General features: G+C 45.1%; 1 protein-coding gene across 1 annotated transcript in view; it reads left to right on the top strand.

The window, feature by feature from the left end:
* KALRN (kalirin RhoGEF kinase) overlaps nt 1–14084 on the top strand; it is a 231188-nt gene that overhangs the window by 171753 nt on the left and 45351 nt on the right. The window contains 2 exon segments of the mRNA XM_073634491.1: nt 2579–2826; nt 9908–10007. Coding sequence (XP_073490592.1) covers nt 2579–2826; nt 9908–10007 — 348 coding nt within the window.

Raw genomic sequence — 14084 nt, forward strand, 5'->3', positions numbered from 1 at the left:
GATCGGTCTCTAACCCCACCCCTTCTACCTTTGCAGCCATCGGTCTCTAACCCCTCCCCTTCTACCTGTGCAGCCATCGGTCTCTAACCCCTCCCCTTCTACCTGTGCAGCCATCGGTCTCTAACCCCTCCCCTTCTACCTGTGCAGCCATCGGTCTCTAACCCCTCCCCTTCTACCTGTGCAGCCATCGGTCTGTAACCCCTCCCCTTCTACCTGTGCAGCCATCTGTCTCCAACCCCCCCCTTCTACTTGTGCAGCCATCGGTCTCCAACCCCTCCCCTTCTACCTGTGCAGCCATCGGTCTCCAACCCCTCCCCTTCTACCTGTGCAGCCATCTGTCTGTAACCCCTCCCCTTCTACCTGTGCAACCATCTGTCTCTAACCCCCCCCCTTCTACTTGTGCAGCCATCGGTCTCCAACCCCTCCCCTTCTACCTGTGCAGCCATCGGTCTCCAACCCCTCCCCTTCTACCTGTGCAGCCATCTGTCTGTAACCCCTCCCCTTCTACCTGTGCAACCATCTGTCTCTAACCCCTCCCCTTCTACCTGTGCAGCCATCGGTCTCTAACCCCTCCCCTTCTACCTGTGCAGCCATCAGTCTCCAACCCCCCACCCCTTCTACCTGTGCAGCCATCGGTCTCCAACCCCTCCCCTTCTACCTGTGCAGCCATCGGTCTCCAACCCCTCCCCTTCTACCTGTGCAGCCATCTGTCTCTAACCCCTCCCCTTCTACCTGTGCAGCCATCTGTCTCTAACCCCTCCCCTTCTACCTGTGCAACCATCTGTCTCTAACCCCTCCTCTTCTACCTGTGCAGCCATTGGTCTGTAACCCCTCCCCCTTCTACCTGTGCAGCCATCAGTCTCTAACCCCTCCTCTTCTACCTCTGCAGCCATCGGTCTCTAACCCCTCCCCTTTTACCTGTGCAGCCATCGGTCTCTAACCCCTCCCCTTCTACCTGTGTATCCATCGGTCTCTAAACCCCTCCCCTTCTACCTGTGCAGCCATCGGTCTCTAACCCCTCCCCTTCTAGCTGTGCAGCCATCAGTCCCTAACCCCCCCTCCCCTTCTACCTGTGCAGCCATCGGTCTCTAACCCCTCTCCTTCTACCTGTGCAGCCATCGGTCTCTAACCCCTCCCCTTCTACCTGTCTAGCCATCGGTCTTTAACCCCTCCCCTTCTACCTCTGCAGCCATCGGTCTCTAACCCCTCCCCTTCTACCTGTGTAGCCATCGGTCTCTAACCCCTCCCCTTCTACCTGTGCAGCCATCGGTCTCTAACCCCTGCTCTTCTACCTGTGCAGCCATTGGCCTCTAACCCCTCCCCTTCTACCTGTGCAGCCATTGGCCTCTTACCCCTCCCCTTCTACCTGTGTAGCCATCGGTCTCTAACCCCTCCCCTTCTACCTGTGCAGCCATCGGTCTCTAACCCCTCCCCTTCTACCTGTGTAGCCATCGGTCTCTAACCCCTCCCCTTCTACCTGTGCAGCCATTAGTCTCTAGCCTCTCCTCTCCTACCTATGCAGCCATCAGTCCAACCCCTTTTACCTGTGTAACCATTGGTGTCTAACCCTGTCTTTTCTACCTGTCTAATCATTGAATTCTATACCCATCTCTTCCACCTGTGCAGCTATTGGTGTTTAATCCTGCCTATTCTACCTATCTAACCACTTTGCGCTCACTCCTGCCCCTCCTACCTGTGCAACCATTGGTGTCTAATCCCACCCCTTCTACCTTTCTTGTTTGGGGTGGCGTTGTGTGCGGAGACTTTTTTGGGAGAATTAAGGTGACACTTCCAGAGCCCAAATACAACATGTACAGGAACCCATTACAGAGCTTCCAGCAGCACCCCCGGCCCCCGGCCCATGCATTAATAATAGTTGCTGACCGTGGTGGTGGGGGGGCCTTAGTTTATGTATTTAGCATTCCCAGCCTGAATGAAAGCTGTTCACTCCTCTGCAGGGTCTGCCATTGCTTACTTATGAAAATGCTAATTGTCTGGCTGTTATGCTGATCCTTTGTCTTCAATACCTGACATCCGTATCTGGAAAGTCAGAGCAAAGTCCAGCGTCCTTGTTTATTCTTGTCCTGCTTTATTCTTTACAGCATTGAAGCCAGAGGGTCGACCTAACAGCCAGAAAAGTAGGATTTTCAGCCTTAGTCTTACACAGTCTGTTGCAGCCAGACTCAGCAGGCTTTTCACAGGGCTTCTGGGTAACGAGTGTGGCCTTTTAATCCAGTCTGGTGTCACTTCCCTCTCCAGTAGGCTGATAAAGCAACCAGACCATTCGGGATATAGCAGTCCCAGCGGGCAGAGCAGCCAGGTGCACTAGATGAATGTCGGGTGTCTATGAAGGCAATGAGGACCCCCCTAAAGTGAATGTAAATGTGCAATTTCTGTGTTTCTCCGGAGTGCCCCTTTAATCCGATCCCATCTTCTGTCTCCTTTACGTTTCTTTCCCTCCTGGTATAACCTGTTGCGGTCCCGGTGTTTGCCGTTGAACAGCTCGGTGGCGATTCCCGCTTGTGTTAACGTCCGTTCTCTCCTCCTCCTCCCCCCCCCTCCCCTCCTCATCCCTCAGAACGAGGTGTCCGGCTGTAACGGAGCGGCGTCCATGGCGATTGTTCAGGACTACTATGCACTGAAAGAGAACGAGATCTGCGTCTACCAGGGCGAGATTGTACAAATCCTGGCCATCAACCAGCAGAACATGTTCCTGGTCTACCGGCCCGCCAACAACCACTCCCCGGCGGCGGAAGGCTGGATCCCCGGCTCCGTTTTGGGGCAAATTACTAAGACCTCTGCTGACAGTAGCGACAGAAGCATCAAGTAAGTGCCACACACGGCTGCCCCAGAAGCAGTAGTGGATTATGGGAAAATATCTGCTGGTTTTTTTGTTCACAGTGCTGTCGGAAGAAATGCGTTTTGAATGTGGAGCCCTGCGAGCGCGGCACCCTCCCCTGCCGTGCAGGAAACTCAATTTCCTTTTTTTTTTTTTTTTTTTTTAATTTTAATTTTTTTTTTTTTTTTTTTTTTATGTTGATATTTGTACAGATTTACAAGAAGGTTAAAAAAAAAATAATAAAAAAAAAAAATAAAGACAAGTTCTGTCATCGGTTTTGTACAGAACGTGGAACTGTCTGAACTGGACTTTGTGCCATATATTACGATTCTGTAAATTGGTGGCTTTACGTCGGACTAAAACCCAACTCCTCGAAGAGGAGATTTCTATATATTGTCTGTGGCAATTTTAATGTACAGCCTGTAACTTTTTTTTTTTTCCTTTTAATTTGGACTTTTATTTTCTGTTTTATTTTAATATATGTTCACGGTAGAACTGTAAAATATTTGGTTTTTGCGAAGAGCCCCCTCTCCCCTGCCCCCTCCAAGTACATTCCTGTATAAAGTATTTTGCACTATTTAAGAAAAAAAAAATAAAAAATTTAAAAAATAAAATCCCCCCCCCCCCCACCCCACCCTTCGGTCCTATTGATGACGTCAGATCGTGCAATATATAACGCTAGTCGCAATGTTCATCATTGTACCTGTATTGTAACTAATAATTTTAAATGTACTATTTTAAATATGTAAAATAAATTTTCACCAGGATGCGCATGTTTTCACGAGGTACTCACAGTTTTTGGACTTTTGCTTGTTTGGTTTTCTTGGTTGTATCACTAATGCTTGTTAACTGTGGGGGGAGGGGGGGGGGGATTGATTGTTGTGAAGCACTACATTTTTTTGGAAAATGTTTTTGCAGAATTGTTAAGGGAAAAATTGCACATTAGGGGTCCTCAAATTGTGGTCTGCCAGAGGGTGGGCTGGAGTTATACAGAGAAAATATATGGTTCCTGACTATATATAAGTGGTCAAAGAATACAGCCAACACTTTTCAGGGGGTTTGGAGCCCCTTCTTCAAGGCTTTCACTGATAATGTTGGGTGTTGCTTTTGGAGGCCATTACACAGTCCATGGGTTATTGTAGAGGGTCATTGTTATCTCAGTGTAGAAAAACGGGCTTTGTTACAACTCGTGGTGCAGCTATTCTCAACCTGGGTTTCAAGGAACTCTAGGGTTCCTCCAAACGTTGGGAAACGTTCCTTGAGGAGTAGCAGACCTTCAGTAGCAGTCTTTCAGCCTAATGGTGCCTACAAAGTTCCAGAGCCAGCGGCTTGACGCCGGTGATCTTTTTAGCTGTCTGTAAGTATGGCACACTTCCCACTGACCACCAATGTAAGGGACATTCTTCCCACTGATCACCAATGTAAGGAACATTCTTCTCACTGATCACCAATGTAAGGAACATTCTTCTCACTGATCACCAATGTAAGGAACATTCTTCCCACTGATCACCAATGTAAGGAACATTCTTCTCACTGATCACCAATGTAAGGAACATTCTTCTCACTGATCACCAATGTAAGGAACATTCTTCTCACTGATCACCAATGTAAGGAACATTCTTCTCACTGATCACCAATGTAAGGAACATTCTTCTCACTGATCACCAATGTAAGGGACATTCTTCCCACTGATCACCAATGTAAGGAACATTCTTCTCACTGATCACCAATGTAAGGAACATTCTTCCCACTGATCACCAATGTAAGGAACATTCTTCCCACTGATCACCAATGTAAGGAACATTCTTCTCACTGATCACCAATGTAAGAAACATTCTTCCCACTGATCACCAGTGTAAGGAACATTCTTCTCACTGATCACCAATGTAAGGAACATTCTTCTCACTGATCACCAATGTAAGGAACATTCTTCTCACTGATCACCAATGTAAGGAACATTCTTCTCACTGATCACCAATGTAAGGAACATTCTTCCCACTGATCACCATTGTAAGGAACATTCTTCTCACTGATCACCAATGTAAGGGACATTCTTCTTACTGATCACCAATGTAAGGAACATTCTTCTCACTGATCACCAATGTAAGGAACTGTAAGGAACATTCTTCTCACTGATCACCAATGTAAGGAACATTCTTCCCACTGATCACCAATGTAAGGAACATTCTTCTCACTGATCACCAATGTAAGGGACATTCTTCTCACTGATCACCAATGTAAGGAACATTCTTCCCACTGACCACCAATGTAAGTAGCATTCTTCCCACTGATCACCAATGTAAGGAACATTCTTCCCACTGATCACCAATGTAAGGAACATTCTTCTCACTGATCACCAATGTAAGGGACATTCTTCCCAACAATGTAAGGGACATTCCTCCCACTGACCACCAATGTAAAAGGCATTCCTCCTCCCACTAAATATATATGTAAGGGAGAGACTCTTATTGACCATACTATAAGGGTGTCTTTCATACACTCACTGCCCTTCACTGAACACCGATTCAAGCAGTTGTTTCTCTACTGACCAGCAATAGAAGGGATGAGGTGGAGGGTGAATTGCTAGTTATGAATAATAGAAATGAAGTCCTTAGAGATGCCAAGTAGCCTGGGTTTGGTGACTCTCCAAAAAAGTGGAAGACCCTCAGAAATGGGGGTCACCCAGACTTAGTAGTCTATATAAAGTTGCACCAGAAAGAGCATAAAACCATTCAAGAGCCCAACAATGATTTATTGATTCATAATGACCACAGAAAGAACAACAGACATCCAATGAATTTCAGGGGCATCATAGATCCTCCCGCTTTCTCATGGCAGGCAATGAAATGGTTTCTGGACTCAGAAGTGGTACAAGCGCCAGGGTTTAATTGTGTCAGATATGACCAGGATCAATGGATCAGCAAAGACCCCATTCACTGATCCTGGTCATATCTGTAAATTGTTTCCTGGGTTCCTCTAGGGTAGAAAGGTTGAGAAAGGCTGTAGACTGTGAAATGGTCTTCAAAAAGTGGTTCTATGGCAATGATCAACATTAGTGGAAAAGCTCATAGCAAAACAGAAAAGAGTAGGATGGAATGTAGACAAAGATCATTAAAGCCGAACAACAACAATGTAACCAAGACAAAGAAATCAAGAGAAGCTGTATACTATAGCGAATATAATGTCTGAGGTTAAGCCTTACTGGTACATGAATAGGGGATATGGGAGTGGGCATAGCTGTGACTTGTTATAAAGTTCGCCGCAGACCAAACAGATTTGAGAACCCCTGAGACCTGAATGGGGAACGTTCTCCATATTCTACAGCATTAGGGAAAACGCTGAGATATCCAGCAGAGAATAGCATTAAACACCAATCACTTCTCCAGATCTAGAACTTTCAGATCTATTTCAGGTACTAAACTGGTAAAAAAAAAAGTTCTGTAAACTTGTATAAAATGTTCACTTGAGGAGCTGTTGATTGTAAAGGTTTCTCACAGAGAGTTTTCCGGGAGGCTTTTCCCTCTGCAGAGACAGCGTGGCATCCTGACAATAGGCAGTAAGAGTTTGCAGAAAGCCAGACAACTACAAAGTTGATGGTAGATAGTAGATAGTAGTTGATAGTAGATGGTAGAGGGATTTGCAATATTCTGTGTTTGAAGAATTCATTTTCCTCTCCACTCATGAGAATAGAAATGTGGAAGTGGCCATTACTGGCTTGTATTGAACAACTGCAGGTTCCAGGTCTGTTATTCTTATCCATCCTTCACTGCTATGTAAGTCACAGACCTGAAACAAGCATGTATCTAGTGAAATCTGGGGTCTTACATACTACTTCCAATAGGTTACATTAGTAGGTGTGGTGAACTGCAAATTATTGGATTCCTCCAAATATCCAAGGGTAGATTTATCTGTAGAGATTCATACAATTAATGAAAAGGGTTGGCTGGATTCCTGATTAGCAAATCACACTATCTCACTGCACTTATCTAGGTATACCATTCATTTTCAGTTCACAGCTTTGCCCAATGGGTTCATCACTAGCGCTAACCAAGTAGTGAAGTAATGTTCGAGGATTGACAGCCCCAGAGCCTGAGTCAGAACTGGTTGGTAATATTTGACTTGACAGGTTTCCTTTAACAAATAACCCTCTGTTTCCTTTAAAAATGTAGGTCCGCATTAGGCAGACTTTTGGGTGAGGATCTTCTGAGCTTAGCGAGAACCTTATGTGCCCAGTGAGAACCTTCTGAGCCCAACAAGGATATTCTTAGCCCAGCGAGGACATTCTTAGCCCAGCAAAAAAAAAACAAGTCCATTGGGGTCCTCGTGAGTCCATTGGGGTCCTCGTGAGCCCAAGGAGGACCTTCTGTGCCCATAGAGAATTTTGTGAGTACAGCAATGGCGTTAATGTTTCCCCGCATCCAATTTGCATAGCAGGAGAATGTGACCGGCTCTCTATGGAGCCGGTTCACATATCTCCGGGGCGGCTGCGGAACACTGTGCGTCTTTGGCTCCATTTCGGGGCCGAATTCAGGCATAGATTCGGCCCTGATTCGGCCCTGAAACGGAGAACAGGGACACACATCGTTCCTGTGCGATCAGCGGTTGGTTTAGGTGTGAACTGAGCCTAAATCTGATACAAATCTCACCCAATGACTTCAGCTGTGAATGCTGCACCAGCTGCATTGCTGAGCTCAGAAGCTGTTCGATTATTGATTACAGAGCAGCCTGAGGGTGGTATGTTGGGTTATTGAAATGCTTGCCTGCCCATGTCTCTGACCTCCAACCTTAACTGGAGACTTCACTGGACTCTTGCTGAGCTTTATACCTTTAAATTAACCATAACACCACCCTAACCCTGAAAGTGAACCTTATCCTTGACCCAATTCTTAACCCTTAACTTCAAGCTAACCTTAGAAACCATTCATCCTAAAACTTGACCGATCAGCTAAGCCTTAACCCTTTATTCCCTGACCTTTATCTTAATTAACCGTACTTAACTTGTCCAGTAGTGAAGCTATCAGCACAAAAAACCTTCTCTTTTGTGCAGAAACCTGCCAACACCCAAAACCTGGGATTCTGTTTAATGCTGACTTAAATTTTTAAAGAAGCAAGTGGTTATCCTTAAAGGAAATTCTCCACCCAGAAGTGGATTTGTAGTCCTATTAAGGTGGAAGTGGACTCAATGACAAATTGCAGTGTTTTTGAAATGAGAACACAAAGGCTGGGTTAATATCTGTGTAAAGACGGAAAATGGGATCAATATGTGTAACATTCAGAAAGACGCTGGTTTATACAGAGGCCGCCAATGGTGATTTCCGTCTGAGCAGGCTTTCTCTAATTTCCTTGGTTTCTGGGCCATTGACCTTAAGCCAGCATGCAGCAAGTAAAGTCAGAGTGAATTCAGAAATTTTCAGCTGCATCCTTGCTCCAGGTCAGCAATTACCAGAGTATTAGAGCTGGTGGATCAGCATCTATATGGAGTATGAGGTGATGTTTGTAGGATGGGATTGGAGTATTTTTGTTGGTTCTGTGGTAAAAGAGGAAAAGCCACATGGGTGGAATCTACCCTGCTACTCTACTATACAGGTGGCCTGTGGATGTAATGGGAACCACACCTGTGTAGCTTTGGTTTGGTGGGTGAGGAGAACCGCAAAGTCTAGTCAGAAGGCTTTCGAATGTGCAGAATCTTCTGCTTTTTTCATAAAAATAACAGTATGGCCAACATTATTCACAGAATTTTGCGGCACCCACTTCTTCAAGGCTTCAGGACTGGAGCTTAGGACTGTGCTCCAAACCATGGCTGCTACCTAAGAGCACAGACTTTCTGTAAGCCCCAAAAGATCCAGGGCACCAGAAGGAGGTTTTCCGAACTCCCCCCGAAATCCCGAAATGTGTCAGCCCTACTTGCTTTTCCTTTACTTCTAGTTCTGTTTATGAGTTTATTGGTCCCCTGGATGGTTTGGGGGGCTTGCAGACAGTGTGCGCTCTGTTCTGTGGCTGCCTATAGAGGCCAGCTTAAACTCTGGCCACAGATTTGTGCAAAGACTGCTCCAGTTACCAACTGGATCCCAACTAGCATCATTTTCCAGGGCCATGAAAAAGTAGGCACTCCAAAAACCCTCTAAAATGTGTTGGCTGAACCTATAATTGTTTTGCTAAAAATAAAAAATTGGATATTTCACATTTAAAAGGTTTCTTTGTGGCACTCCTCCCCCACCAAGGACATTCAGGCAGCCAGCATTATCAGAAGGTGAGGTCAACAATGGCAAACTCCATATTTTTGTCAATACGGGTTCCCTTTGAATATATGTCTAATATAAATATATTTTATAAATATTCTGGTTAATGTCAAAGCTGGAGAAATTTTCCTTGTCTCAGGTTAAGAGATCCTGAATACTGGTATTATGGGAATAACATTTGTCAAATGTCTTCAGTGCTATTAATACTGTGATGGCAAGGGCTCAGCAAATGAAAGTCTTAGTAACTTGTGGTTTTTCAGCTACTGTGGAACTACAAGTCCCAGAGTGTCAAGAGGCATGCAGGGATCTGTAGTTCTTCATCTGCTGCAGGGCCACTTTGCGTTTAAGCTGGGATGAAATGCTGAAGACCCTCAAAAGATCAGGGAGTCTCCAGTATAACATTCTCTGGCAGCATCTGGTACCATAATGTTGGCAGATCTAATAGCGTCCTATAGCACACAGCATTCAATCACATTGGATCTTTGTTGCATACTTATGTGGATTATAGGATTTTCAAGCTAAGCCCCTCAAACTGTAAATTGGGAACAATCCACAGGGTGCTGTAATGGGTGCAGACAACATCCCTGATCTGTATATTGTATGTTACTTGGGTGACTTTATCTACTGTATGTCATTAAACCCATGTATTGTCCACTTTGGATAGTTTAAAGCATTCGGTTTGGTGTTCATAACTGCTAACACTGCATGATGTGTGGCTGAAATGTTTTCAGATGTTCTTTATTAGGATCCTGCCCTGTGTGGATTCCGGCCTAGCTGCCCCTCTCATTTCAGTTCTGCCATTTGATTGGTGCGTTTTTTGGTACAACAGGAAGTCATGTTCTTGGCACACTCTCCGCATGAGGAAACGGGATGGCAAGGAGCCGAACGGCCAGTGTAAAAGCGTGGAGGGTCTGGGCAGCAAGGTGAAAGTGAGTAAGGCGCTAGATCACTACACGGCGCTCGTACTGCAAGGATGCAGGTGTTATCGCATTTCTTTTTTTTTTTTTTTTTCCTCTTATTTCATTTCTGCAGGAGTTTGCATGGCGCTCATCTGGCACTATTGTTTAATTTGATATTTTGCATCCGGTACGAGCAGCCACCTCCACTCTGCATGCCGATCAGCCTGTCCGCTGACATCCTGGGATTAACATTGAGATCTATAAATGACTCTTAGCCAAAATGTTTAAAACTTAATACATGATGGTCCCTTCATATTAATCTCCCAATAATTAAATATGTAAATCTAATATGAATGTCTGAGAAAAGTCACGCTTTAATATATAGAAATATATACGAAGACCACTGATGGCCTTCCAGCCAACAGTTAGTTGCCAGGCACAATTCAAAGTTATAGATGTCATGATTTGTGACACAAGTGATAAAAATAAAGATATTTGCACTTTAAATGTCCAATGGAAGTTCTCAGATTCCCAAAACATGTACTGCACCTGGAGCGGTGACTCTATGGTGAGGTTGAAGAGGCAAGTCTGCCCCTTCCGTACCTTGTATGTGGTTTGGGTGTTCGAGAGTGGCAGCTTTTATTTGAAGCTTCTTACAAAACTGTGCTAATCATTATATTTAACAAATTCAGTCTTTAAAGGGTATCTAAACCCGAGAACCCCACAATTCATCAGTCTGGATGTGATGGTTGTGTTACTTTCCTTTTTTCAGGCTTTTTCTCCTTTTTTCACCTGGGGATCCTGCCAGTAACACACAGCCTGTTCTATGGTGATAAACCCTCAGTCAATGAACTGTATCTATGGAGAAGCTCTTTGTCACCCTTGGAGAGGACTACAAACAACCCAGCACCTCCTCACCTCCATCTACAGAGGGGAGTTCTTTAGTAGCTCACATGCTTTTGCTGGGAAGGCTGATAACCTTGTTTGAAATTTAAAGCAAGAATTCAGCTACTCTCTGGTTTAAGCCTGTCCATAGATTGTTCGAATCTCAGTAGGTTCAGCAGGGCCCAGCCAAGATTCGAACCATCTATGGACAGGTTTATTGTACCCAATTCAATCCAATGAATGACTAGCCGCTAGCAGTAATCATTGTGTTCCCCCAACAGTGACATTTCCTTCCACCCCCCTCAAGGAGAACACAATAGTTCCACGGGAGGGATTTCCCAATCAACACTGACTATGTTGATGGAGAAATTGAGGGACTTCACCCTTGGTAGAAGGAAATAAAGTCAATTCATCTATGGCCTGTCTTACTATGGGTTAAGTCCAACAAGGTGCATGCCATTCCATGGACTTGAATCTCTTGTATTTACAACTGACAGTTTCGATATACAGCTATTGCTATACACCCAGCGCTCTGACAGGTGAGCTGCTGCTTTCTCACACAGCATTCACTCTGCCTGCCCCTCTTCTGCACTGTCCATCCACAGAAGGCTTTGTATTTTGCAAATGGGTTCACATAATACAAAGTGCTCTGTGATTTGGGCAGGAGTAGAGAAGGGGAGCTCTGAGTGGCTACACATGATTCTGCAGCTGCAGGAGCTCTCAGCATAAGACCATCAGAAGTTTCACTGAGTGCTGGGAGTACAGCTATTGCTATACTCCTGGCGCTCTGACATATGAGGTGCTGCTTTCTCACACAGCAGACCCTCTGCTGTCCATTCACAGAAGGCTTTGTATTTTGCGAATGGGTTCACATAATACCAAGTACTTTGTGATTGGGCAAGAGGAGAGGAGGGGGCAGGCAGAGGGGCTACACAGGAGTGTCAGCATCAGAGTGCCAGAACTAGCAATAGTAAAAATTTGAATTTAAAATTTAAAGCGATAAATCCATGAAGTGGCATGCACCTCATTGCACTTAACATATAGTAATCTGGGTCATTTCAGCTTTCAATTCTGTGTATAGGAAGTTGTAAGGACACTGGATTTCTGGCAGGATCAACGGGTATTTTGCAGAGGATGTACTTGGCCATTAAAAGGAAAACAAATGCAGCCACCTCATCTAAGGCCTGGACAGCTGCAATACATCACAATGTTGTTCTTGGGTTTAGAGATCCTTTAAGTTCTCCATCAGGGGAAAGGTAAGATGCAATGGGTTCTCTCCCAGTATTGGGTGTAGATTACCCTTCATACCTGGTCTTCGTGTCTGCATCACTTGTCATTCTCTGTCCCCAGAAATTTTCTGTTCCATCAATGTCACTGTGCCACAGATTATCACCGGTCCCACCCCTGACCTGGGCCTCCATATTCCTCTATGTGTATGTCCTCCACTAACTGACGCCTGTTGAAGTGAAGAGCTTGTTTGTCATTTTGGATTTTGTCCCTGACTCCAAACGTTCCATTAACTGTCCTGCGCATGTGCGTGTCTGTGTGCTGGGTGCATGGGATGCGGCTCCCCCTGTTACTGCTTGTTCCGCCAGAGTCCTGTCCATTCCATACTGCCACCTCTGCAGCATTCAGCTGTGCATGCAAAGCATCATGTTTGTTCCAGCAAAGCCCGACTCGCCTCGTCCTGGAATAAAAGATAGAATATGGCCAACGATGTGTCCGTCACATGAAAAGATAGAATAAAATATTTACAAAAATGGGGTGTACTCACTTTTGTGAGATATTGTATATAGTATATATATATATATATATATATATATATATATACGCTCTTCATGCCACCAGCAGTCTCCAAACTGTAGCCCAGGGCCAGATGTAGCACTTTGCTTGCCTTTACCGGACCCTTGAGGCACTAATCCATCCACCGACACCAACAATGGGGCACTATTCCTTTTACTAATACCAATGATGGGGCACTATTCCTCCCACTGATACAAATGATGGGGCACTATTCCTCCCACTGACAACCAATGATGGGACATCATTCCTCCCACTGACACCAATGATGACACACAATTCCTGCCACTCATACCAACGATTGGGCCCTATTTCTCCAACTGACACCAACAATAAGGCACAATGCCTCCCGCTGACACCAACAATGGGGCATAATTGCTTCCATTGACACCAGTTATGGGGCATAATTGCTTCCATTGACACCGGTGATGGGGCAGAATTGCTTCCATTGACACCAACAATGGGGCAGAATTGCTTCCACTGACATCAACGATGGGGCATTGTTCACTCCGACTGGACGCCAGGACATTTCTGCCCCCCCCCAAAAAGGCAATAAACTCACCCTTTTAGAAAGTTAGTGGACCCCTGTTCTACACCATATAAAACCATCCTAACCCATCATCCAGGAGAACATTCCCCCTAAAATACTCAACCCAATGACATCTAGGAAATTTCATAGCAATAAAAACGGAAAAATATGCTCAAACCAACAATGGATCTGGGCAAACAAATGTCATCAACTTACCCAAGAATGAATCCAATGGTGGAGAACCATTCATGTCTATGAAGGAAATTTGCCCTCAACCCAAATATTTAGCTGGTCCAATACGAATAAAAGAGGTGGGGGAATGTTTAACATAAAATCCAATTTTGTCCTGCTCTAAGCTGATTGGAGAGCACTTAGGAGCCCATAATGTGCCCCTTCTGAGTACTCATTACAGAATGAACTTGGATCAGCAGCCACACCTTGATATATAAAAGGCACCCGTCTAGATTGATTTGTTCGACTTGTCATTGCCAGCTTGTCTTTGAAGTGCATTCTCCAGGTCCATCAGCTTTCCCTTTCCACCTCTGACCTGGAACAAGCATGTTCATTATATCAAGTGTCACCCAATCTGTATGCCTTTTCCAGGTTTGTGGCTCTAAGTAGGATGATATCCCTGGAACCTGCAACTTCATAAAAAGTTAACAGTGGCAGAACCAAAACTTCTTTCCTGACAGGTCCTGGTCAGCTCTCGGCTTCTTACATCTCTTCGATAATCCAGCAGAGAGATTTCCCACCATAGTTCCTGGCTTTGTTCCTGCTCACCCTGGGCTCCTAACTCCTTCTGCTAGTGTTCTGGTTTTACTTTCTCAAAACAAAAAGGCCAAAAGCCAGCTCTTCTTCCTGGAGCTTTGAGTGTTATTGCCTAGAATAGATTA

Source organism: Aquarana catesbeiana, linkage group LG06, assembly GCF_042186555.1.
Source record: "Aquarana catesbeiana isolate 2022-GZ linkage group LG06, ASM4218655v1, whole genome shotgun sequence".
NCBI classification, from domain to species: Eukaryota; Metazoa; Chordata; class Amphibia; order Anura; family Ranidae; genus Aquarana; species Aquarana catesbeiana.